The sequence below is a fragment of the Marmota marmota genome, unplaced genomic scaffold (genome assembly GCF_001458135.2).
Source record: "Marmota marmota marmota unplaced genomic scaffold, marMar, whole genome shotgun sequence".
NCBI lineage: Eukaryota > Metazoa > Chordata > Mammalia > Rodentia > Sciuridae > Marmota > Marmota marmota.
The window spans coordinates 41742508-41768556 of NW_025999932.1; the positions used below are offsets into that span (position 1 = coordinate 41742508).

Genomic DNA, 26049 nt, shown 5'->3' on the forward strand with positions numbered 1-26049 from the left:
ATCTATAGTTAATTTCTATATTTACTATTATCATAAACATAATTTGGTTTTTCTATTTGTGGAGACATTTTTTTCTTTTGAGCTTCCACATAATTTCTTCTGAATAAGTTTTCGGTGTAGAGAACTTTTGCCAAAGAAAAAAGAAGCCTATTAGCATATGATAAATTTTCTGAAATTAGTATAGAACATAATGTAATGCTATCTTTTCCATTATGATTAGTTTTTTTTAATAGCTTTGTTTTGTTTATTTTTACGTGGTGCTGAGAATCGAATCTATTTCTATTTCCTCACACATGCTAGGCAAGCACTCTACCACTGAGCCACATCCCCAGCCCAGGATTAGTTTTTTTTTTTTTAATTCATTTTTTAGTTGACGATAAACTTTTTATTTATTTATATGCAGTTCTGAGAATCAAACACAGTGCCTCACACATGCTAGGCAAGCACTCTACCACTGAACCATACCCCAGGATTAGTTTTTAAGGAAAGATTGGGCTAAACTTTTCATCCAAATAAAAAAATCATGTTTTGAAAAATAAAAAATTATGTTTCTTCTCAGTAGATGTTCTATAGGTGTTAAGACTTATAAAACTTAAAAAAAACAGCACATAGACTTCCTTTAAACTATCACCCAGCTTTGTCTAAATAACTGTAGTACAAATGTAGAAATTAAGAAATTAATACTAATTGATATACTGGTTTGAATTTGGCATTGTCTACTAAATGATCTTTTTCTAGTCCAGGATTCCAACTAGTATCTCATTGTATAGTCATGTCCTGTTTCCTTAGCTTTCTTCAAGTTTTAGGCTAGTTCTTTATTCTTTTTTTGCCTTTCATGATCTTGACACTTTAGAGTACTGACTTGTTAGGTTGACCCTCAGTTTTTGTGTGTGTCTGATGTTTTCTCATAATCAGATTGAGAATATGCATTTTTGGCAAGAATTCCATGGTAGGGATGCTGTATCTTCAGAGTGTATCGTATCAGGAGATACATACTGTCCATATGTCCAATTTGTGGTGTTGTTATCTTGATCATTTGGTTAAGAAGGTATCTCTCTGCCAGGTTTCTGAACTGTTAAAATACTACTTTTCTCAGTGGCTCTGGATGAGGTAGAAGGATTGTGAGTTCAAAGCCATCCCTCAGCAAAAAGTGAGGCGCTAAGCAACTCTATGAGACCCTGTCTCTAAATAAAATACAAAATAGGGATGGGTATGTGGCTCAATGGTTGAGTGCTCCTAAATTCAATCCCTGGTGCCAAAAAAAAAAAAAAAAAGGAAGGAAGGAAGGAAAAACATACTAGTTTCCCTTTTGTAATTAACAAATGTGGGTGGGGGTATATTTTGAGACAGTGTAAATATTCTGTTTATCATTATACTTCCACACCTTACTTTGGCATCCACTGATGATTCTTGCTTGATCAGAACCTTTTAAATGTAATTCTTTAGCATCTTTTATGTTTTGTTATTGACTGATAAATAATTTTTCTTATCATAAATGGATAAAGATCCCAAAGGAATTAATGTAAACACTGTAGTCTTAGATTCATTTTTTCTGAGTGTACTCATTATGAATGCAGCACAACCCAAGAATAAAAAATACAGTAAAAAAAGGAAAAGTTACCTTTTAAAATAACTTTTATATACGTCATGCTGGCCTTCATAAGAACAGAGCCAAGTATTTCATATTCTGAAAATAAATAGGCAAAGAAGATGCTAGAGAAGTAAGAGGTAATGAATAGACCATTTATCAAAAATATTTGTTAGGGTAATTGAGAGATTTTCTTAAAATTACTTTCAGTAAATCTTTGTCAAATATGCAAACCTCTTTCATTGGAAGGAGTCAGACAAATTTAAGGATTTTTGTGCTTTAGTCTTAATTGACTTTGACATTGCCCTTTTATCTTTTATTCCATAGCACATTAACTGCTTTAAAAATAAGTATTGTGGATTTTTAAAAAATTTATTTTACTTTGCCTTATATCTTAGTATGGAGCCTGAAGACACATTTTGGTTAGCAATTTATTGCATTTATTTCAACAAAACATGACACTCAAGTATCATTGAATCCCAATACCATTTTTAGATGGTATCTTTTCCAAAAGATGGGAAAATGTATTTATAAGGGAATTTGTTAGATATCGGGGTCTTACTGGTTAGGTTTTCCATTTTTCATTACAACTTCCTTCTCTTTAGGAAATTGCTTTCCATGATGAAGTATGCATCCTCATAATGCTGAGGTCCTTTAAGTTCCAGGTTTTTGCCCTTATTTTTTTTTTTAAGGTATATTTCACTTGATAATACATATATTATTTGTGGTTTGAAGATATTTTTCTCCATGTAATAACTTGGCTAACTAATTCTAAGGAAGCTCTGTTTGTTGTGTTTTATGGCAAGATCTCTTATTTTTTGAAATTGAAATTTTGAAATTGAGTGTTCTTGCAGTAATCTGGTTTGTTTTCTTTTAAGTCTGATGTAGAACATTAGAAACTCTGTAATAGGTATTGTGATTTTGCTGACACATCAATCATCTAAGGATAATACCTTTGAAGTTTCTGCTGACCATACTAAAAAATTAATCCTAGAAGTGAATCCAAAAGAGATTGATCCATGAAAGTAATACTTTTGACAAAGTTTTTATTTCCTTTAGGATTAGAAATTTTAACTTTTTGTATCTGCTTTAGATAATAGCCACTTGACAAAATTCTTCTCATTTCTTGACCAGTAGACTATATCTATTTGTAAAACATCTTAATCATCTGCTCAGTTTGTTAAGCACTTTTCTAGGGGCTAGAGATAGAAAAACTCTGCTTTTGTAAGGTGTTTGTTTTTCTCTTCTTTCTGCCAACTGTAGGACTGCTTTGATACTTAGAGGAATTTGTGAGAAATTTGTTTTTTATAGAAATGCCTTAGAACCAGAAAGGATGAGTGATAAAAGATAAGAAAAAGATATTATTATGTTTGTAATTCTTGTAGAATGTCTTGTTTTATGAATAATTTATACCTTTATAAACCAGCAAGATCAGTTACAGCACAAGTGAATAGAAATCATGGTCTTAATAGAATCATGTTGCCTTCTATTTCATTACTTAAAAAAATTAGGTATAGGCTTTTCTTTTTCTTTGATATTAGGAATGCTTAAAACTAGTTATCCAGATATGCTCATTTAATAATTTAGTATTTGAAAGCAAATGTTTCAAATAATATAATTTGCTGTATATCTCAAAAGAAATTCTCAGTGGTATTCATATAAAAATACTTAGCTTTATTGTTTCTGATTTGAATGTGACTGGATTTTCAGTAAGAATCTTTAAAAATTTATGGAAAAAGTTAAAATCATTTTATTCGTGTACTGGCAGATTGTGTACGGGCAGATTGCTGATTTTGTTAGCTTTGGTTTGAAGTTTACCTTAGTAGTTGGATTATTAGTCCTCCACTGCACAGTTTTTTGTTTTTTCCTCACCTTAAAATATCACACAGAAGAATGCTGCTTATTAAAGTAGAATTAGTTAAGGTGCTACAGTATCATTTTTGTGAACCTCCGTCAATAATATTCTCACAACAGCTGCCCTTTCTTGTTTGAATGATGACCTTGTTTTGAAAGTGCCTCTATATTTTTCTATGTAAATGATAGATTATCAAATTCAAAGTTTTCATAAATTATAAACTGTTGAAACAAGAGAAATACTATCCTCGATAATTTCAGAATAATTTTTACTTAAGAAATCTGTGTGTTTATTTCTGAATATGTTGAAGTTTTGATACTTTGGGCAAAATAAAGAAGTTATATTCTGAAGGTGTGATCTGAATTGGGAGTTTATAAATGGATCCATATCTCTACCCAGGTCTTGTATTTATACAACTTGCTCTATATTCTAACTTAAAAACATTCGCTTTTTTAAATCTAAATTGATTATATTTTTCTGTGGGATGTAATAAATAAATTAAAGGTTTGGAGGTGTTTAATGTAAAGCTTCTGCCGAAGAAGAAGAAGTTATAAACTTTAGTCTAATATTAATCTGAGCAAGATATTTTTGGGGAGTTGTTTTTCAAAGTGAAGTAGGTTTGTAAACTTGAAAAAAATTACCAAGTGTATTTCCTGTTCAAAATAGACCTTTCCAAAACATTTTCTCTCTGTTTTCACTTAGCTATATGTATTACTGATTTGTATTTAAGAATTGGAGGAAAACTGGGAAATTTGGAAGATCGTATCTTATTTGTAATTCCTGAATAGGTTTTTAACTATCTTGATCACTGTAGTTAAGTTTTAATTTGGTTTCTTTTATTTGGTAATCAAATAATTCTTATGGGTTATGTTGAAATATTACTATATATGAAAAGGAATGGTTTGTCAAGACAGTGATTAGAAAAGACTAGAGGAAGATTGTTTAATAATTTAAAAACATTTTGTAGGGCTTATTTGTACCATGTAGGTACAGTGAAAAGGTATATAAGATAGCTCTGGTTTACTAATTTTAAGCCTTTGCCATCTGTTAAAGAGCTACCCCTTAAGATCTCCAGCTGTGGAATACTTTGTTAATCTGTTTGGGTTATTTATTTATTTTTTGATTTCTTGGAAACTATCTAATTGAGATATTCGGTATTCATATCTTTTTTTCTAATTTGGGTTTCTTTCCTCTCATCCCTTATCTACTGCCTCTTTGTGATAATAATGTAAAATACTTTTTTAAACCTACTGATCTAAAAATACTGTTTCTTCAGAATTAGGAGACTCTAGAGCTTAAAATCCATTTGAAACTCTAAATGAAAGAATAGCTGCCGATTAGGCTCATGAAATGCTTTCATAATTATTTATTTGATACCTCTTGCCTAGATGGCAATTTCACCTCCTTTACTCTTTCAGATATCCTTTTTCATTTCTTTTAATTTTTTGAAATTACAGATTTGACGGTTAAATTCATAAGTTTTCTTAGGCCAAATTGTTTTTATTTCTCATTTGTACAGAGTTGGATATGTTCCTAAGCAGAAGGGTTAGCTCATTCTTTTCATCTTCAGGCTTTTTAGTCTAAATGTTGTTAGGTAATGGAATAACCATTCCTTTTCAGCTTTTGGTACATTTCCAAACTGGCTGCCAGAGCCAGGAGAAAGTGAAGGCATTAAAACACTAACTTTGGTTGGTTGCTACTTTCTTAGTGCTGAGACTATAACCTTTGTTGGTTGGTTGATAGAGAACAAGAGAGCACAGTCCTCGGTCCACTAACAGGTAAGGAAATAATAACCAGTTGGTGTGAGAGGGAGGTTACTTGGTAGCATTTATTTTCTTATTTATCCCAAAATATAATGTCCCATAAATAGGACACTGTGAGTGACTACATTCCATTGAGTTAGGGATATGCAGCACCTTTTTATTTAGAATAAGATCTGAAATTTAATAGGGATATATCACTCTGTACCACAAAGTATAATTGATCTGTTTTGCAGAGGCAACACTGTTAACATTTATTCTACAGTCCCCATAGCTTTAAATACATATCTGCCTGTCTTATTCTCCTTTCAGCTTTTCCTTGATCAGATGCTATGTGCTTTGACCTTCCTTCTCTCCATTTACCTTATCTGTAATAAAGCTAACTGTTTTTCAATATCTTTACCATCATCTATTATTTGGATATGTCTTACTGCTTTAATTTCTACATTCTAGCCATTAATTATTATTCCTGATCCATCTTGACCCAAAACAAAATGGTCTTGCATTTTAAAAAAGATTTTGAATCTGTGTTACCTATGTCCACTATTCTGTCCTCCCAGTTTTAAAGATGAATGCTTGATGAATAAACCCTTTTCAGGGGCAGTAGTCATAGCTTTTAAAAATGCAGGTTTAGCCTTGTATTGCTATGATATTGGCCTATACTGTGACTTATTAAATTACTGATGACTTGAAAACTGATAACAAATTCAGCTTCTGATACTTCCTGAAATTTAGTAGCATTCCTGTTAATATGCTTGATTATTCTATTTCTACTTTCAATCCATCTTCTTCTCTTTGACAGAAGAATTAACTGGGACTCCTTTGATATATCTGAGGTTGAATGCCTTTTCCCTGTCCCTTTAAAGACAACTATGGTCTTGTTTCCAGTCCTAATTTATTATTTTTTTTTGCTTCGATCTTCCACTCGAAGTTGAGTGGTTTGTCACAGAGTGTGTTATGGCTTAGACCAAAATAGGTCCCTTCTTAATAGTTACTGAGGAATTAATCATTTTTGGTGACAGACTTCTAAAATTCAAATTAAGAAGGCACTAAAGAAAGTATGCCCAAAGATAGCTCCTTTTTGTCCTGAGGATAAGCCATTACAAACTCAAATGACCAGAGAATGTAATTTCTTAATAAGAATTTTTTCTTAAATCTATATTCAGCTCTCTATTTCAGTGCTTCTCTCCTACCAGAGGTGCAAGGAGTGATCCTAGAACCACAGATTCAGCCAAGACCACGGAGAGCTTTTGACGTCAGGGGTCCACTTTCTCTACTGAACCCTTGGAGACAGAATATCCAGCTTCTGGAGAGAGTGGGAAAGGATAATAAACAAGTGGGTGCTTTCCATTATTTACTTGGGTTTATTTATAGATTGGAGTGTCCTTCCATTGCCCATTTTATTCTATTGGTAAAAATCCTTGGGTTCATATTAAGAACCAGGTGGGGCTACAATCTGTTTGTTTTTCTGAGTGCAAAGTAGTGCCCATTCCAAAATAGAAAACTTAAGTTTATTTAATTTTCTCTCCAGATAATTAAAGCAGTAGATGATTTGGAGCACGTGATTTGGTGAATGCCTGTGTAGTCCACAGGAATTGTGGCCTTTATGGTAATAGTGGACTTCTAAGTGCTCTTTTACATTCTAGTAATTCGAAAAGTTCTGTATTTCGTCTTTGGGCAAGCTGGACATCTGAAATCTCTTAATTTATACAGTCAGATGTCTAGGTGTTATCCTACCCTGTTAGTGAGAACTTTTTGGTCTTTTCCTACCTCAAATGTTAGGACTTATTATTAGATCATTTAGAAGATGCAATGATAGTACTGTTATGGTTTTACTATCAAATCTAGGTTTCATTACAAAATGAGTATAAGTTTCAGGATATAATATCCCTGAAAACTGTATTTATTATACTCAAAAGTAGTTTTCTAGTTCTGAGGAATAATGTTATTTGTAGTAGAAGAGCCTTTTGCTAGATTTTCCCCATGGCATTAAGATGGTTTTTTTCTTAGTTTCTTTGATGCCAAGGGTAGTATTTGATTCCAGGAAGTTCTTATTATCTACAATGGGTAGAATGTGAACTTGGTGCCTGTGGCAAGTTTTCATTTTTTTCCTTGGTGGATTCCTTCTGTGACTCTAGGTATCTTGATAATGGGAGACCGGTTTATTTGTTCTCTAATTGCCCAGATTTCTTTCAACTGGTAAAACATCATACTTCTTCAGCAAAAGGAATTCTTCTAGCAGAGCCTTCATGGATGATATCTGTCACACATGCCAGCACCTGCAGTTTGGAAGGCAGTGGTGAATGGATCCATGCAATATGTATAGAAGACACAAGGATGAGCGAGCAACCTGATCTTGTTATTTATAAACTTTTAAGATTTACTCTGGTTTACTCTTGTCCGAAAATGAAAAGGCTCAAATAATGAAATAATCTTTTGAGATTGGAGTTTTACATGGCCGTGAAAATATTCCTTTCTATTCAGAAGACTGAAATAGAGGAAGCTTGAGAGACTCCTTTCTTTTAAAGCAGCTCTCTGTATGTTTCATTTATAACATTTGTGGGACTGAAAATCACCTTAATGAAGTAGGCAAACTTTTTAAAATAGTATAGGAAATCCAAAAAAAGTCATGAATTTTTTTTGTTATTGGCACTGAAAAGAACAAATAAACAAAGGTTGAATTTCTTAATTACTCCAGAATTACTTTTAATATTAGTTTTAATCTTTAGCTCATCTTTTGCTGATCTTGAGCCTTATTCTTATTTGTCAAATCAACAAAACTGTAGTATAGAAATAGAAGAGACATTTTTGAGATCAGAGTAGCTTGGTCTGTTTTCTAAAGTAATAAATACCTATTAAACTTGAGGTATTGTTCTACACTGAAGGCAAACTAAAGTTTGAATGATGCTGTCACATAGCAGTAGTTTACAGAGCAAGGGCAAGTTGTGATATTAGAATAAGCCAATAGGTGTGAATACATGTTGCAAAATATATATCCCAACTGTCAGTCAAGAGAAGCAGTTATCAAAATGTTTGTTTCTTTTGGTCTATTAACTGGTCAGTCAAAAGCTATTAAAGAACTTTTTAAAAGTCATCTGATGCTGCTGGTTTGTTTTATTTTGATATGAATTTTTAAGAAGAGAAATTCTAGAATTACTAATATGTAAGCAACTGAAATGTTTTAGGAATATCAAAGATTTTAGAAGCCACATTTGCTAAAGTGTAACCTGGCCTTTAGTCCTTCTTGGCTAAATTTGAGAACTCTTTTTTTTTCCTCATTAATTATTAATAAATTTTTATAAGTGTAGTACTTAAAAGTAAGTTTAAAAATCTCAATTTGAACTGAAATTTCCCCAAAGAACTCTAAATTCCCATAAATGATTACAGCCTTTTATTCCTGACTTGGTTTTTTTGTTAAATGTTAAAAAGACAGTTGGTTTACAAACACATATAAACCCAGAAACAACTACCCAACATTTTTAGAATGCACTCAGGAAACCAAAAGTGAAATTTTTGCTTCAAATTAAGTTAGTTGAATTTTTGAACCATGGTTTAAACCATTTTATGGCCTGCCTGTGAGATTATTAGATTTTTGTTTCACCTCTGAAGATGAAAAGAAATTTAATCTCTTAATCTCATGCTTTAATTAAATTTTAGCTCTGTTCCTTAAAGTGTGCAAAAGAAATGTAAGTGCATTTCTATTTATCTCATGCCACTTGAAGCTATTTAAAAGTGAATTTTTTGTATATTAATGTGAACTGATTTGTTTATTTAAACTTTTAGTTTGATGCATTTTCCTTTCAGATTTTTAAAAATAATTTCATGTCACAATATGCAGTCCTATATTTTTTCAGTGTTTATGAATATTAATATAAGCTAATTTTTTTCTAGAATGACTAATTGTAATATTTGTATTATGTGATCATTTGAAAACTAATAAATATTTTTTCCATGAAAAAATGCACTTACTGACAAATGGCTTATTTCTGTTTCAGGAGTAGAAAGTGAACACTGCTACAGTATTATAAAGTGTATTTTAATTTTATATGTCTTCCTCATAAGTGTTTCCTGAATATACATTCGATTCTTTCGTGTGTCATAATTTTTTTAAGATAAAGCCGTTTGATCATTAAAACTTTTGAGTTAATAATCAGGAGTAAATGGTCAAATTTTTAAAGACTAAATTGATCAAAATATACCCCTTAAAAAATAGCATGTAGTCCCTCTACTCAAAAAAAAAAAAAAAAGAAAGAAAGAAAGAAAAAGAACATCTGGAAATTGAACTACTCAACTCGTAAGAGTTGTTACCAAAAGAAGAAAAATGTTTTGTATTGAATGTTCTGCTTGAACAAGTGGCTGTAGAAGGAGAAATCTTGATTTCAGAGTCTCTTGTTTTAACCTTATCAAAACAGGCATGGAAAAGGGTAAAATTTGTTTTAATTAAGATTCTTATCTTCATAGCTACATAAACTTATTTAAATGAAGTTGTTGGAAGACTTTACTTTTTTATGTTAGGATCTGCTAGAAGCAAGAGGATTTCCTTTTAGATTTGAACAAAGTTACACAAGAAATGGACTCCAAACAATTTTAAATAACATTAAGATGGGGTCCTAGTCAAGAAATGAAAATGGCATTAATGTCAACCTGTGGATTAAAATGTGATAATTTGACTTCCCAAAAAATTATGCTCTGAAGAAATGAGAATTATAAAAGTGACTTGGAATAATTGCTGTATTGGGGCAGAGGAAAGAAAGGCAAAATTCTTGCCTTTATTAATCTGGTAAGTTTGGAAAAGATCAGTTAATGATTCTGTGAACAAAAGTTTTATTTTTATAATTAAATCTTTTAAAAGGTTTACAGATATATTTCATTGGAAGGGTGTATTTTCTTGAATCCAAAAATTTATAAGCATTTCCTATAAATGTGTAAAGGGTGGAATGGAGGTGGGGATGAAAAATATCCTGCATCAGAAAGTTCAGAAATATTGCAAAGATAAGTAATTTTTCTTACATGGACTCCCTATACTATCAATAGCCTTCAAAATAAAAAATGTTGCAGAATGTTGGAACTTGACTTATTACCATTATGTCTTCAAGGTATAAGAACATAAGCTTATGGTGTCACCATCATTGATTAGACGAACTATAGTATATAAGTCTGTTTTGATTGTTTTTTAGTGAGGAAACAAAGGTTGATTTATTTTTTGGTAGCTTATGTTTTTAAAAAATCACAAGCCTGCAACGTACTGACCTTAGAGCTTATTGTAAATATGTCCACATATCTTATTTTCCTTTGCTATATTGAAGCAGTTGAGCAAAATGTCAGTGCTTAGATGTCCTAAGCAAGTTTTTACTATTTAAATTCAGTTGTTTTTTTTCTATTAAAATATTCCATATTAGCCCTAAAATGTGAATGTTTCAAGAAGAAGCACATAGGTTCTCTTTTACCCACTAATATGTGCATCTAAGATGATTATATTACTGCAGTAAATGTTAGGGAATTGTGAAGTATGCATCGGAGTTTTCAGAAATAATGATCAAAGGGATCTCTGCTCGAGGTAAGGTATGGCCTAGGTAGAAAAATGGTCAAAATATGTTCAATATAATGTCTGTTGACATAGTAAACTTTATCAGATACAACAGATATCCTTGCTGTTTCAGACAGATGTAGAATTTGGAAAATGATTTATTCTTAAAACTCCCAGAGAACAGAAATGGGCAAATCACAGATTTGTTTTTGTGTGAGTATGGAATGCATCAAGAAACATGTCCTTGGGGTGTATGTAGCCTCTGATAATACAAGGCATCACCTACCTTAGCTCTTGTAGTATTTATAATACATATTTAACTTAGTATTTCTTAAGCCTTGAGCACTATAAAAATATGCGTGCTTTTTGCAAAGAAAGTTTGAGTACGCATTCCCTGAAATTATTGCCTTGCTTCATTTTGGCTATGTGTGCCTATTTTTTATTAAATGATACTTAGGACTTCGAAAATAATTGCTTGACTTTTTTTATTTTGCCTTGAGACATTGATTTAGGGAATTTTATAAATATTAACTTACACTAACTTGGGAATTTTACTAAAGATTAAAAAATAATATTGTAGCCTAATGTACAATCATTAAGAGAGGAATGTTTTATTTTCTAAGGAATATTAAGTAGGTTCAAAGAGTTGTGTGTTAATATAATATTTAGTTTATCTAAAAATAAAGGAAGCTACAATATTGAATATAGATGAGACAGGAATACAGATTAGGATTTTTTCCTAGAATTACTGATAAAATTTACTGAATGGATGATAGTATAGAAAACATAGGAATCTTCACGTTTGAGTTCTTTGATAAGAACTGCAGTTTATGGACATTTGGGTTTAACTTGAAACAATTTGCTATTCATTTCACTTTTCCCTTTATCCAGCACAGAATAATAAGTTAGTATGAATTAGTGGTACAACCCACCATTTCATGAGGTAGCTGGTTCCGTGTTCAGGAGGGTCTGAGAGTAAGAAGTTGAGAATTTGCACCTATGCCTTTTTAATTTGAGAATCACCTTAGAAATTAACCAGCTTAGCACCCTCATTTTACATATAAGATGATTGATATCTAGAAACATCACATCACATGCATAGTATTGAAGTTAGTAAATGATAAATCTTCTGTAGGACTCAAGTCTTTTTTTTTTTTTTTTGACTACCCAGCTCAGGTACTGCACTACTACCTCCTCTTGTTGATCCTAGTTCTGGATGACAGAATTCTGCTCTCTTTCAGATGTGACAGTCTTAAAGATAGCTATTAATTCCCCATCAGTTCCAAGTCCAAATTCTTTTCTATAGATTACTTATCCCTGTGTTCTTACTTCTTATTTGTGAAGCCGAGATCTTAAAAGTTTTGTTTATCTTTGAATGTACTTCAGTTTCTCATTGTTTCTCTTAATGTGCAACCCTCAACCAGCATCATGCAGATATGCTCTTCCAGGGCTGTTAGGATACATGACCTTATGTTTGTCCATAGAGTCATCATACCACTTTGTCCTTACATATTTATCCAGTGAGATGCATGATTTTATGCACCTCCTAATTTTATGATTCTCCTAGGCAGAGAAATTATAGTGATAAAACAAAATATTTTATATGTTAAATAAGACTAGTAGTCTGTTTATGCAAAGACTTAAAATGTGCATAATTTAGTAAAAGAATAATGACTCAAGGTAATAGCTAAGATCTTGGGAAATCATAGATAAAAGTATAATCTCCATTTAAGGTATTTTTGCTTTTATTGCTTCTGACTTAGTAACTATAAATTCTATATTACATGACTTGTGCAATATAAAATGTTATTTTTCAGATTGTCTTTGCAAATTTAAGGGTAATTAGGGCTGTTGGAGCCAAACTTTTTTTGTGACTGGCATTGAGAAGAAAATGAACTTGTATTTACTAAAATAATTAAAATTTTGGATGAAAGGCAACTTAGAATGACTTCCATGAAAATGTTTGGAATATATAACAGCAGAAGATGGTGAAGAAATAGCCTGGGAAATCTGAGAAAGTGGCCAAAGACCCAATGCAAACAAAGTCTTGTGTTGCATTTTGAAACATAATGCAAACACTACCATAGCAACATTCAGTGTAACACTTTTGTTTAATTGCCAGTTAGGATATTTAGCTTTTCCCCCAAATATTAAAATGACATCCATGAAGATATGAGGTGTTTATTTAGTGGTTGAATGTGCATCTAAGGGTACTAATACCCCTGTTTGAAAAACAATGATTGAGATAGGATATACAGTTATGCCTTGGTGTCTTCAAGGAATTGGTTCCAGAACCCTATGGATATAAAAATCTACAATTACTCATGTCCCTTTTATAAAATAACATAGTATCTTCTGTAACACACCCACATCCCTCCCATATACTTTATTTTTGGTCCTGCAGTTTGAACCCAAGAGTGCTCTACCACTGAATATATCCCAAGTCTTTTTTGTTTCTGTGTTTTGGACAGGTTCTCACTAAGTTGCTAAAATTCCCCTTGAACTTTGTGATCCTCTTGTCTCAGGCTCCCAAGTTTCTGGGATCACAGGCATGTGTTACCTCGCTCATCTTCCTCTTATATGTTAAATCATCTCTAGATTGCTTATAATACCTTATATAGGCTAGAGATGTAGCTCAGTGTTAAGCATGCTCAAGGCCTGGGTTCAAATCCCAGCACTATGAAAAAATAACACAATACAGTGTAAGTACTAGGTAAATAGTTGTTAGGCTGTTTAGGGAGTAATGAAAAGGAAAAAAGACCTGTACATGTTTCATACAGACAGCTTTTTTCCTCAAGATTTTTGATCTGCTTTAGGTTGAATTTATGGACTCAGAACTCATGGATATGGAGAACTGAATTAGAATTTTGAGTAAAAACAAAGACGCATTTACAGGCGTACTCTATGCACCTTTCCTAGGCACTTTACATATATTTAACTTAATTCAACCAACTGGGAAAGGTGATGATTTTTCCATTTTACACATAAGATGCTGAAGCTCACAGGTTTCAAAACCTGACCAAGACAGCAAATGAATAGTCAGTAGGCAGTGAAGATGCCCATTGAAAGTGGGTCTTTTAATCTAAAATTTCTATTACATTATTGTCAAATATCTTTGCAAAAAGAATGCATGTTTTCAGGAAATTTTCACATAGAACCTCAGTATTTAAAACAAATAAAAGGGTTATTCTACTTAGTGTGCATTAATAGGCTTTTTAAAAGAGTTTTAGGTTTATAGAAAAATTGACCAGAAGGTGCAGAGTTCCCACATATCTCCTCCCTCCCTAGGCTTTCCCTATTCTTACAATCTTGCATTAGTGTACATTTGTTAAAATTGGTGAACCACTATTGATGCATTATTAACTAAAGTCTGTAGTTTACATTAGAGTTCAATTATGTCATAGAGTTTGTTTGCCAAATATAATAATGCCTTGAATTCACCATTGTAGTATCATACAAAATAGTTTTAAGTGCCATTGAAATACCCTTGTTCCTATTCATGCTTTTGCTGTGTCATATGGTAAGCCCATGCTTAGCTCAGTAATGTAGAGTTTGCCAAACTCTTCCAAAATGCCAGTTGCATCTTACATTTCCACCAGCAATGAACATGATTTCTGTGCTCCGTTTTCTCCTCAGCATTTGGTATGTCAGTGTTTGATACTGGTTACTATAATAGGTAGGTAGAACTATCTCATCTTAATTTGCATTTCTTTAATGATCTATGATGTTGAACATATTTTTTTATGTGCCTATTTTTCATCTCTGTTAATCTTTGCTGAGATGGCTGCTCAGGTCTTTTGCCCATTTTCAAAATCAGTTGTTTATTGTTGAGTTTTAAGAGTTCTTTGTATATTTTGGATACTAGTCCTTTATCAAATACATGTAAATATTTTCTCCGTTCTCTTGCTTTGGTTTTCATACTTTCAATAGTCTCTTGCAGAGGAGAATTTTTAATTTTATTGAAGTTCATCTTATCAGTTTTTTCTTCAGTTGGTTATGATTTGGTCATGTATTTAAAAACTCATTTCCAAACCCAAAATCACCTAGATTTTTTTTCCCCATATTCTAATTTCTTCTCTTCCTTGCATTTCCCTCCCCTTTTCTTTATTTTTTGCAGCTTCACTTTTAGGTCTGTTTTGAGTTAATTTTTGTGGAAGTTGTAAGGTTTGTATTTATATTGATTTGGGGTTTTGTTTAGGGGGTGGGGCAGGTGATGTCCAGTTCTTCTAGCACCATTTATTGGAAAGATACTTTTTTCCCCACTGAATTGCCTTTGCTTCCTTTTCAAAGATTACTCCACTATATCCGTGTGGTTTTATTTCTGGGCACTCTATTCACTTCCATGGATTCGTTTTTTTTTTTTTTTTTTTTTTTTGCCAGTAACACACTGTCTTGATTACTGAAGCTGTTTAGTAGGTCTTAAAATCAGTGTAGTGTCAATCATCTGACTTTGTTGTTCTTCAATATTGTGCTTGCTTTTTTGGAGCTTTTATTTTTGCATATAAACTTTCAGGTCTATTTGTGTCCACAAAATAATTTGGGATTGCATTGAATCTAATGGTCAATTTAGGAAGACGTTTCATCTTAACAATTTTAAGTCTTCCTGTCTTTGATGATGGAATAATCTCAAAAAATTTAAATCTTTGATTTTTTTCTGAGCATGTTTTGTTTTTTTCCTCATATAGATCTTACACAAGGTCATGTTTTGTTAGATTTATCCCCAAGTTTTTCATTTTTTTGGTTTTTATGTAAGTAGTGTTGTTTTTTAATTTCCAATTCATTGCTGGTATATTTGAAAGTAATGAACTTTTGTATATTAATCTTACATCCTGGAACCTTGCAATAGTAACTAATTTAGTTGCAGGTTTTTTTTCCTTTGCTAGAGATTTTCAGCATATGCACTCATCTGTGAACAAAGACACTCTTATTTATTCCTTTTCAATCTGTATACCTTTCATTTCCTTTGTTTATTGCACTAGCTAGGACTTTAAATAGGGAGACAAGTCCTTGTCCTGTGCCTAGTATTAGAATGTATCAAGTTTCTCATAAATAAATACTAGATATAATTTTTTGGTAGCTGTTCATTATTTTGTAGGAGTTCAACACCATTCCTAGTTTGCTTGCATTTCTAATTGTGAATCTTTGTTCAGTTTTACCAAATGCTGTTTTCCCTTACAAAATACATTTATTGATATGATCATGTGATTTTTCTTGAAGAGTCGTGATTATTCTGTAGATTTTATTAATTGATTTCTGAATGTTGAATCAACCTTGCATACATGGAATAAATTTCATTTGGTCATGCTTCATTCATATTTTGTACATTATTGGATTTCATTGTATTTTGTCAAGGATTTTTGCATCAATGTTCTTAAGGGATATTGGTCTACATTAATTAGGAATTATTTCCTTTTTTCTACTTTATCAAGATACAGAGAATTGGTTAAATATTTGGTTAAATTATAGGTGCAACCATCAGAGTCTAATGCTTTCTGTTTGGGGAGGTTACTAATTATTGACTCATTTTCTTTAATGCAGGTCTGTTTCATTTATTTTTCTGTGAGTTTAGAGTGTGGCATTCAAATAATTGGTTTGTTGCATCTAAGTTAGCAAATATGTGGGCCTAAAGTTGCTCATAATACTTATCTTTTAAATGTCCATGGGATCAGTATTTATGACCTTTCTCAATTGTGTTTCTAGTTGTTGTTGTTTTGTGGCTGCTTTTTTTTTTTTTTTTTTTTTTTTTTTTTTGGTTAGCTTGGCCAAAGTTTTTGTTTCATTAAAGAAATAGTTGACTTTGGTTTTGTTGACTTTTGTGTATTTTCCTAACATCAGTTTCACTGATTTCTGAACTGTTGTTATTTTTCTTTCTTCTTTTTGCTTTAGGTTTATATTGCTCTTCTGTTTCTAATTTTCCTAAGGGGAAAGTTTAGATTATTATTTTAAGTCTTTTTTCTGCAATAAATGCATTCAGTTTTATAAATTTCCCATTAAACACTGTTTTAGCTGCATCCCCAAAATTCTGGTGAATTGTGTTTTAATTTTATTTAGCTTGAAATATTTTTAAATTTCCCCTATTTGACCCATTTTGATCTTCAGAGGTTTGTTGTTGAATTTCCAGGATTTAGGAAGTGTGTAGTTAACTTTTAGTTTAATTCCATTGTAGTCTAAAAGCAGGATTTGTGCTTAAATTTTTGTTATTATGTGTTTTTTATTGCCTAGAATGTCTGTCTGCATAAATGTTCTTTGTGTGCTCAAGAACATGTATTTTGATGATGTTGGATGAAGTAGCCTATAGATGTCAATCAGATTCTGTTGATTGATAGTGCTGTTAAGTTCAACTATGTCCTTGCTGATTTTCTGCCTGCTGGGTCTATTGGTTACTGATAGAGGATATTTAGATGTTTATAACAGTGGATTTGTCTATTTCTCCTTTTATTTGTCACTTTTGCCTCATGTATTTTGATGTTCTGTTGTTAGACACATACACAATAAGGATGGTTTATGTCTTTTTGAGTACTGACCTCTGTGTCATTCATTATCTGATACTCTGTCCTTGATGTTTTCCTTGTTCTGAAGTTGGCTTTGTCTGAAGTACATAGAGCTACATTTTCTTTCTTTAGATTAGTGTTATCTGTCTCTATCTCTCTACTTTTAATCTGTATGTGTTCTTGTATTTGAAGCCTTATAGACAACAAGCCTTGAATCTTGTTTGTCTTCCTTGATAATCTTTTAATAGACATTTAAATTGTGCACATATAAGCTGATTATTGATATAGTTCATTAATATCTGTCTTTGTCTTGCTTGTTTGTAATTTCCCATTACTCTTGTTACTTTTATAAAATTTTGTTTTCTTTTTCTGCCTTCTCTGCTATTAATTGAACATTTTATATGATTTTATTTTATCTCTTCTCTCAGCATATCAGTTAAACTTTAGAATTTGCGCTAATCCTAAAATGCAGTATACATTTATGACTTATCCACCATCTCTCAACACTATACTACCTCATAGGTACTGTAAGTACTTGATAAGACTTACAGTTCTTCCCTGACATCCTTGTCGTGTCACTTTTCCATATGCTGTAATTATCCACATTATTGCTGTCATTATTTTGAATGTATCTATGTTAGGTCAATTAAGATTTAAAAAATAAAAAGGTTTATTTTACCTTTTTTATTTTTCTCTAATGCTCTGCCTTTACTGTGGTGTATGTGCGTGTGTGTGTGTGTGTGATGTAGATCTATGACCTATATTATGTCCCTTTTCTCAGGTCTGTTATTGACAAATTCCCTACATTTTTGTCTATGAAAATCTTTTTTTCTTTTTCTCTTTTACTTTTCAAGGGTAATTTTTACTGATGCAGAATTGTAGGTTGTTGTGGGTTTTTTTTTCTTTGAATACTTTACATATTTCATAGCAATCATCTTGCTTGTATGACTTTTGAAGAAATAGCTGATATAATTCTTATCCATGTTCCTCTGTAGTGATGATTCCCCTCAACCCCTCCCCATATCTTCTTTTAGTACTTAGCCTTGATTTTCTGCAGCTTCAAAATAGTGGATAAGTATAGAATATTGGTATTTATCCTATTTTGTGTTTCTCTGAGCTTCCTGCATCTGTAGTTTGATGTCATAAATAAAATTGTCAGTTATTATTCTTTCAAATATTATTTCTTCTCCATTTGGATTCCCAGTGTGTGTATGTTATACCCGTTTAAACCTCCCACAGTTTAAGATAGTCTCTTCTTTTTTATTTCCCTATGTCTTTGCTTTTCAGTTTAGGAAATTTCTAACAACATACATTTAAGGTCACTGAATTGTTCTTAAGCTGTGTCAAGTCAGTGATGAACCTGTAAAATGCATTCTTCCTGTGGCAGCCATTGATTTTTTTACTGTCTCCCTAATTCTGCCTTTCCCAGAATATCATAGACTAGGAATCATGCAGTATGTAGCCTCTTCAGACAGGCTTCTTTTACTAGTAATATGCAGTTGAGTTTTTTTTTGTGGCTTCCTTTTATTTGACAAATCTCCTGCAGTTAATCACTTACTGAAGAACATTTTTAGCAGGTATGAATACTGGTTTTGTGTGAACATGAGTTTTCAGTTCGCTTAGGAAAATACATATTCTTGTGATTGGTAGGTCATATGGTAAACTTATGCTTAGCTCTGTAGTGCAATCTGCCAGGCTCTTCCAAGTGGCTGTTGCATTTTGCATTCCCACCAGCAATGAACATAGGTTCTGTTATTATCCATTTTCTCTCCAGCATTTGGTATTGTTAGTGTTTGATATTGCCTATTCATATAGGTGTGTAGTGATATTTCATTGTTTTAATTTGCATTTCTCTACAATGTTGAAAATCTATGTGCTTATTTTTCATCTCTCTTTATCTTGGCTGAGGTGGCTGCTTAGATCTTTTGACCATTTTAAAATTAGTTGCCTACTTTATTGTTGAGTTTTGAGAGTTCTTGGTATATTGTGAATACCAGTCCTTTATTAGACATGTGTTTTGCAAATATTTACTCCTATTCTTTGGCTTTCATTTCCATTCTCTTAACAGTGTCTTGCAGAGGAGAAAATGTTGAATTTTATTGAAATCCATCTTATTTCATTTTTTTTTTAATGGGTCATAGTTTTGGTGGTGCTTTTAAAAAGCTCATTTCCAAACCTGATGTTTGCTCCTGTGTTATTTTTTACAAATTTTATAGTTTGGACTTGAAAAGTATAATAAGGTCAACATGTAGTTAAGTTTTACTGTTCATTTGTTTTAGTATGTGGATGTCTATTTGTCACCATTTGTTGAAGAGATTGCTTTTTTCTCCAGTGAACTGTCATTGCTTCATTGTCAAAGATCAGATTTGCCTGCTAAATCTCACATCTTTCCCCTTCTCAATATCTCCACCTACCAACCTCTTCTCCAAGCCACCATCATCTTGCCCCAACTGCTACCATAGCTTTACTGCTCTTGCTTTATCTCCTGTCCTCTGTTTTCTTTAGAGAATATAGTTTTTTATGCTTTTAAAGCATAAATAAAATAGCTGTCTCCTGCTTACTAAACTGATTTCCTTTGTATAGACAATAACATGCCTATGATCTGGCCCTATCTTTTCCTCCAGCTCTACCTCCACTTTTGCTCTCCAACCATCTTGGGCTTCTTTCATTCAGTCTATGAATTTCTTAGCTACCTTGGGGGATTTCTAATGACTTCAATGTCCCTTACCCCATCTTTATTTATTTATTTATTTTTATATTGTGCTGAAGATCAAACCAGTGCCTCATGTGTGCAAGACAAGTGCTCTATCACTGAGCCACAACCCCAGACCCCCTTATCCCATTTTTAGATCTCAGTTTAAATGTTTCCTCTTTAGAGATTCCTTCTCTCGTTATCATATCTAAACATCCAGTTCATCTACTCGATTTTCATTCTTTAACATTAGATTTGATTCCCTCATTATTTTTCTCGATTTTAAGGCATACATTGGTCTATTTACTGCTTCACTTCCTGAGCCCTTGAATCCTGTCTATCTTGTTTGTTATGCTTTTTAGCACCTGACTGCCTCACAGTAGGCATTGAATGAATGTTTTAATAAAAAAAGATGGCGGCAGTTTTTGAGATATCCAGATGTAGTAAGGGAGATCCACACATAAGTAGGTACATTTTAGTGCTACTTTAGTGCTGTTAGAACGCTATTTTGGTCCTGAAAAACAAGCAATGAAAGATTAAGAAGAAATAGGTCCTGTGGATTTTTAGTAGTGTGAACTGATAATTATGTATGTCAAATTTGTGAAGCCATGTTGCCTAAATTGGTATTTTTAAAAATATCTGATACTGTGAGGTTAACAGAACTCTTACCCTAGCAGTCTCAGACTTAGGATCTCAAGTGTCCTTAGAAACCACCCATCTGTTGTAACAGCATGGGTATTGTAGGGCAGTCTCAAGCTCACTAAGAGGTCATGTAGCATACTGAGTTTTAGCTCTCTAGAATCAGTGTTTGGATTTGAATATCTGGCACGGCCACTTTCCTTGGGCCAGTCATTTAAACTGTGTACGTCAGTTTCCATTTCTGTAAAGAGGCTATTGAACCTATTCCCAGGGGTATTTTAAGGAGTAAATTGGCTAATATATGTAAAGTTATTTACTATGTGCTAGGCACTGCAGTAAACATGAAGTTATTTCTTTTCCTGTTTAAAGGCCTCATGTAACTAAAATTGCATGGTAACTTTCTCAACACATGTCACACTTTCAACTTTACAAAGAAATTAGAATGCATGGAAAGGGACTTTGTTCATTCTCCTGATACCAAACATAAATCTAAGTTCTTCAGCATCTATTCTTTTGTGTGTGTGTGGTACTGGGGATTGAACCCAGGGCTTTGTGCATGGGAGGCAAACTCTCTACCAACTGAGCTATATCCCCAGCCCAGTATATATTCTTTTTAACTTCACCTGTGCTGTATAACTCATCACCTCTGCTATCTTAGATATGTTAAGATTTTTATGCCTTTTTCATATTTAGTTTTTTTCTTTCAACTGTATACTTATGCATAGAAATATGAAATCTTTCCAATTAAAAAAAATCTTTCATGGACTTTATATCTAATTTTAGCTATTGCCTCACTGTTACTCTATGTTCCCCAACTTAAAAGCTTATCTCTAGGCCAGGCGTGTAGGCTCATGCCTATAATCCCCGTGATTTGGGAGGCTGAGGTGGGAGTTTCCCAAGTTCAAGGCCAGCCTTAGCAATTTAGGAAGACACTGTCTCAAAAAATGTCCATTTCTTCCTCCCTCCTCCCTTCCTCCTTCAGACCACTTGTCCTTGCTTCCACCTCCAGTAGTGCTATTAAGGTTATTAATTAGTCTGTTGATGTCATTCTACCCAGGCTTTTATATAGGGAGTTTCTCAGTCTGGTACTTTGGTTACTATCTGACAATTCTTTGGACATTTCTACATATGCTATAAGTTAATAACCTTCATACAGATGGCTCAAGTTTATAACACTGTCCAACTTTATGGGTCTAACATCTCTGGCTGTCCTGGGAGCACTTCAAACATGTTTTATGAATTTAGATTATTCTGCCTTCTCAAATGTGGGTTTCCTTCAGCATTTTTCATTTTAGCAAACGTTACTCTCATGCATTTAGTTATGCATGCTGGGAAAGTGGGTGTCATCCTAAATATCTATTTTGTACACTCTAATCCATCATCCTGTCCTGGTGTGTTTTGTTTTTGTCTCAAATAGCTCAACATTTTGTCTCTTCTTGTTAAGACACTGGCTTGGTCCATTATCTGTTGGCTTAAAGTATAACAGTTCTAATTTGTCTCCTTGTGTATATCTTTGCACCAAATAAATTCATTCTCCACAGTGTGGCCTGAGCGATGCTTCTTAAGACACAAGTTTAATGATGCTACCCCTTTGGCTAAAATATTCAGTTGGCCTCCCCTCCTTCTTTCAGGATCCATGGGAAGAATAGAGACAAAAATTCCTCATAAATTTTGTGAAAGTCTTGAGGTCTAGTCCCTTTTTACTTCTACAAGCTTACCTTGGGCCACTTTTTGGTGTGTCTCACTTTCTTTATGTAGCTCATTTTCTTACCTCAGGAGGCCTTTGGTAAAATTCTTGAACAGGTTAGGTCACCACCCTGTTTGCTCTCACTATGCCAAGTACATATCTTATCGTTCTCTGTAGTCATTTAGGTTTTATACTTTTGTGTGCCATTTCTCCTCTAGCTAAAACTCCCTGAAACCCAGGGGTTTGCATTCACTTTCTATTTGCCAATGCTTATTAGCCAAGTTATTAAGCCTCAGGCTTAATCCCTTCATCAAATCTTAAGATTCCACTCATTCTTACTAAGTAAAAGTGACAAAAAAATAACCACTGGGAGAATCAAACCTGATGTGAGGAAGATAAAATGTGCTTCTTAGAATCAGTGGAAGAGCACAATAATATTGTTAAGTGGTTTCTTTAAAAGTCAATGAAACCTAGCATGCTTGTGCATGTCTGTGATAATCCCATCAACTCAGGAGGCTGAGGCAGGAGGATTGCTAGTTGGAGGCCAGCCTGGGCACCTTAGTGAGGGCCCCGTCTCAAAATCGGATAAAAAATAAAAAGAGCTTGGTTATTGCTCAGTGGTATAATACCCATGAGTTGATTCAATACCACCAAAAATTATAATAAGAGCTGAGTTAATTCAAAATGTAACATTCTCCCCTAGCTTCCTGCTTTCTAGTGGTAGTAAAAGAATGTTATTTAGGGAAAAAATTCAGAATATTTCCCATTTGTAGACTCTGACATCTTAAGAAAATTATTGGCCCTTACCGATTCTATTATTCAGGTCTTCAAAAAATGAAAAATTAAACTTATTTCTAACTTTCCAAAGAAAATATAGCTAATTTTAACTAATTTAATTCTAGTAGGTTTGATTACTTTCTGAACTTTTCTAAATTCAAATGATAATTACTTGGGATACCACTTGGAGAGAGAGATTCTTGATTAAAAAAATCACAAGGATTTTTAAATTTAGAGTAGTGAATAGTGAATTACTACTTGTTTGCCTGACTTGCTCTTTTTTTCATTAACTTATATTCTCATACTTCTTTTTTAGGAAAATTACCCACTGTGAGCATTCCCGTTTTCATTCCCGGGTTGAGGGCCTCTCTGCACTTTTCCTATGGGTGGGAAGAAGTAATTTCTATAACAGATTTAATTTTTGTCTTGACTCAGTTTGTGCCTACAATAGAGAAATTTAGAATGGAAAGTCAAAGTCATCTTGCCATTTAACATTATATAATTTCTCAGAGAATAATTTAAAAATTCTATTTTAAAAAAAAACTTGTAATTTTAGGGCCTGTTTTATTAGGGTCTGAATAATAAACTCTCTTAGTAGTCTGGCATTTGGTAGTTGGAATAAACTAATCACTTTTTTTTTGCAAGCACATAAAATACTCATTATCTATGAGTCATCATTTTGAAGTCATGTACATTTTAGCTTTTTTTTTTGTTTTTCTTGTTTGAATTATCTCCTGTTCTTCAGAGCACTTTTGTGGCAATTATGAGCTTACCATCCAATTTTATTCTGCATAGGTAGTGTCAAAATACATTGCTGGATAACAAACTATTGTAAGTAATCAAATAGTAGTAAAATGTCTTTTATAGAGCAAAAAGTACATGGAGTATAGAGCTATTTTTAAAATTTTTTCTCATGATGTACTGGTAAGTTTATTTTGAGAAAAATGTATGTTTGAATAAATAGAGAATCACCTCATTTCAAAAGATTTATTAATAGGCTATAATTTTTCATAAGTAATTTTTATTAAATGTTTTAAGTGGACCATCTATCAAATTTTAAGTTGGTGGCATTCTTTCAGTGTTATGTCACCCAAGACTTTTTTTCATGGAAAATGTGACTTAATAGTGAACTTTTTTTTTTTTTTCAATAATCTTTTAAGAGGCATTTAAAACAATCTTATAATACCAAATATTTTAAAATAGCAGACCTACCTTTCTTTACCTTTCATATGATACTAGAGCTTTGGTATCTTAGTTGCAAGATTTTGTGCATTAAAGACACAGTCTAGCTAGGCATGGGGGCACATGCTTGTGATCCCTGCGGCTCAGGAGGCTGAGGCAGAAGGATCGCTAGTTCAAAGCCAGCCTCAGCAACTTAGTGAGGCCCTAAGCAACTTAGCAAGACCCTGTCTCTAAATAAAATATAAAAAGGGGCTGGGGACATGGCTCAGTGGTTAAGTGCCTTTGGGTTCAATTCCTGGTACCAAAAAACAAAAACCCACAATCCAACAACCCCCTCTTAGCAATCACTTTTGTGTGAACTCTTAATGTTACACATGGATATAGGGCTATATAAATGGAGATATGATTTATGCATATTTACTAATTAGTCTAAATTCCAAAACCTTTATTTTAATAGATTACATTCATTTGCCTATAATAGTTTTTTGTTTGTTTGTTTGTTTAGTTGTAGATGGACACAATACCTTTATTTAGTATTTTTTATGTGGTGCTGGGTATCAAACCCAGTGTCTCATGTGTGCGAGGCAAGTGCTCTACTACTGAGCTACAACCCCAGTCCTATAATACAGTTTTTAATACAGCAAATCAGTTTTGGCAAATTCAGATTTCCTTTTTCTGCCCCGTCTGCCAAAAGCACCTATAACCAATAAGTTATCCAAAAGATTGAACTCTTGTACATTCTGTTGTAACAGTAGAGCTCTCGTAGGAATGAAGAGTTTTAAATGCAAATTCTAATTTTTTCTCTGATAAAGTAGCTACTCTTTATTGGCTATGTTTTAGGCACTATCTTATTATTTTCATAAGTTTGCTTGATAAGAAAATTAAAATTCATAGGAGAGCCACATCTGTTATAGAAATTTATTTTATTGCTCACCTTAGTAATTCAAAAGTAGTTGTTTTTAGCTCAGTGCTGATCTAGGTACATATTTTGGTGCAGATATAAGAGGATTTTTAGATTAACATTTCAGCACAAAATTGATTTCTAAACATGCATCTCTATAGCATGCTTCATTATTTTTTAAAATCTTTGTTAAATACTTTGTGACAGCAATAGGATTCTTATTCTGAGGTCATCTTCATTTGATACATTTCATGATTGTTAGAACTTTCATTTCACAGACAGACTCAAATGGTCCTGCTTCTGATTTATGGTCCTGAAGTTTTAATATACAGATATGCAGAGACTTTTGGTGGTACACAGCCAGGGAATTTTTACCTTCCCTAAGTCATTCTGACTTGCTACTAATTTGAAGGTTTTAAATTTCTGTCATTTTAAGAAATAGATTAAAAACCTACCGAATATGTCTTTTGGGAGATTTTGAAACAGGCTAAAAATTCTGTTTTCAAGTTTCGAGTGTGCAAATGAGGTTTTAAAAAGTTACTCTTTCAGCATTTTTAGATCAAGCCTCAAATAGATGTTTTTAAACATCTAGCTTTTAAATTTTTTTCCCATAAGAAGTTCCTCCAGAGAAGTAGTCAACTCTCTTATGAACTATTCAGACCCTCCCTATAAAGAAATTCAGTGTGCTTATTGTTTAGAAGAGTTTTGCTTTGTAAAAGAAAAATCCATAGCCCATTTTTAAAAGTTAAACAACTTTTTCGAGGTTTTCACAATGGAGAACTAGTAAACGGTATAAGGGAAAAATAGTTTTAGCCATACCCCTCTCTCAAAATATTCTGATTCTTCAGTCAATTAACCATGTTGATGATATCCTGGAACATTAAATGCACACTTACTTAGCTTTTCTGCTGTAATAATTTGCCGGTGACTGAATGATTTTATTGAGTAGT

General features: G+C 32.7%; 1 protein-coding gene across 9 annotated transcripts in view; it reads left to right on the forward strand.

The window, feature by feature from the left end:
• Tsc22d1 (TSC22 domain family member 1) overlaps positions 1-26049 on the forward strand; it is a 114303-nt gene that overhangs the window by 23689 nt on the left and 64565 nt on the right. For 2 of the 9 annotated variants that reach the window (XR_001503389.2, XR_007346809.1), the window contains 2 exons: positions 6370-6539; positions 7342-8297. The exons of 2 other annotated variants lie outside the window; for them this stretch is intronic. Coding sequence is in view for 4 of the 7 variants with exons in the window: in XM_048800947.1 (XP_048656904.1) it covers positions 6383-6686 (304 nt within the window). In the remaining 3 variants the exon portion in view is untranslated. Of the gene's footprint in view, positions 1-6369; positions 8298-26049 lie in introns of those variants that run through there. 5 more of the 9 variants (XM_048800947.1, XM_048800951.1, XR_001503390.2 and 2 more) reach the window with 4 other exon arrangements.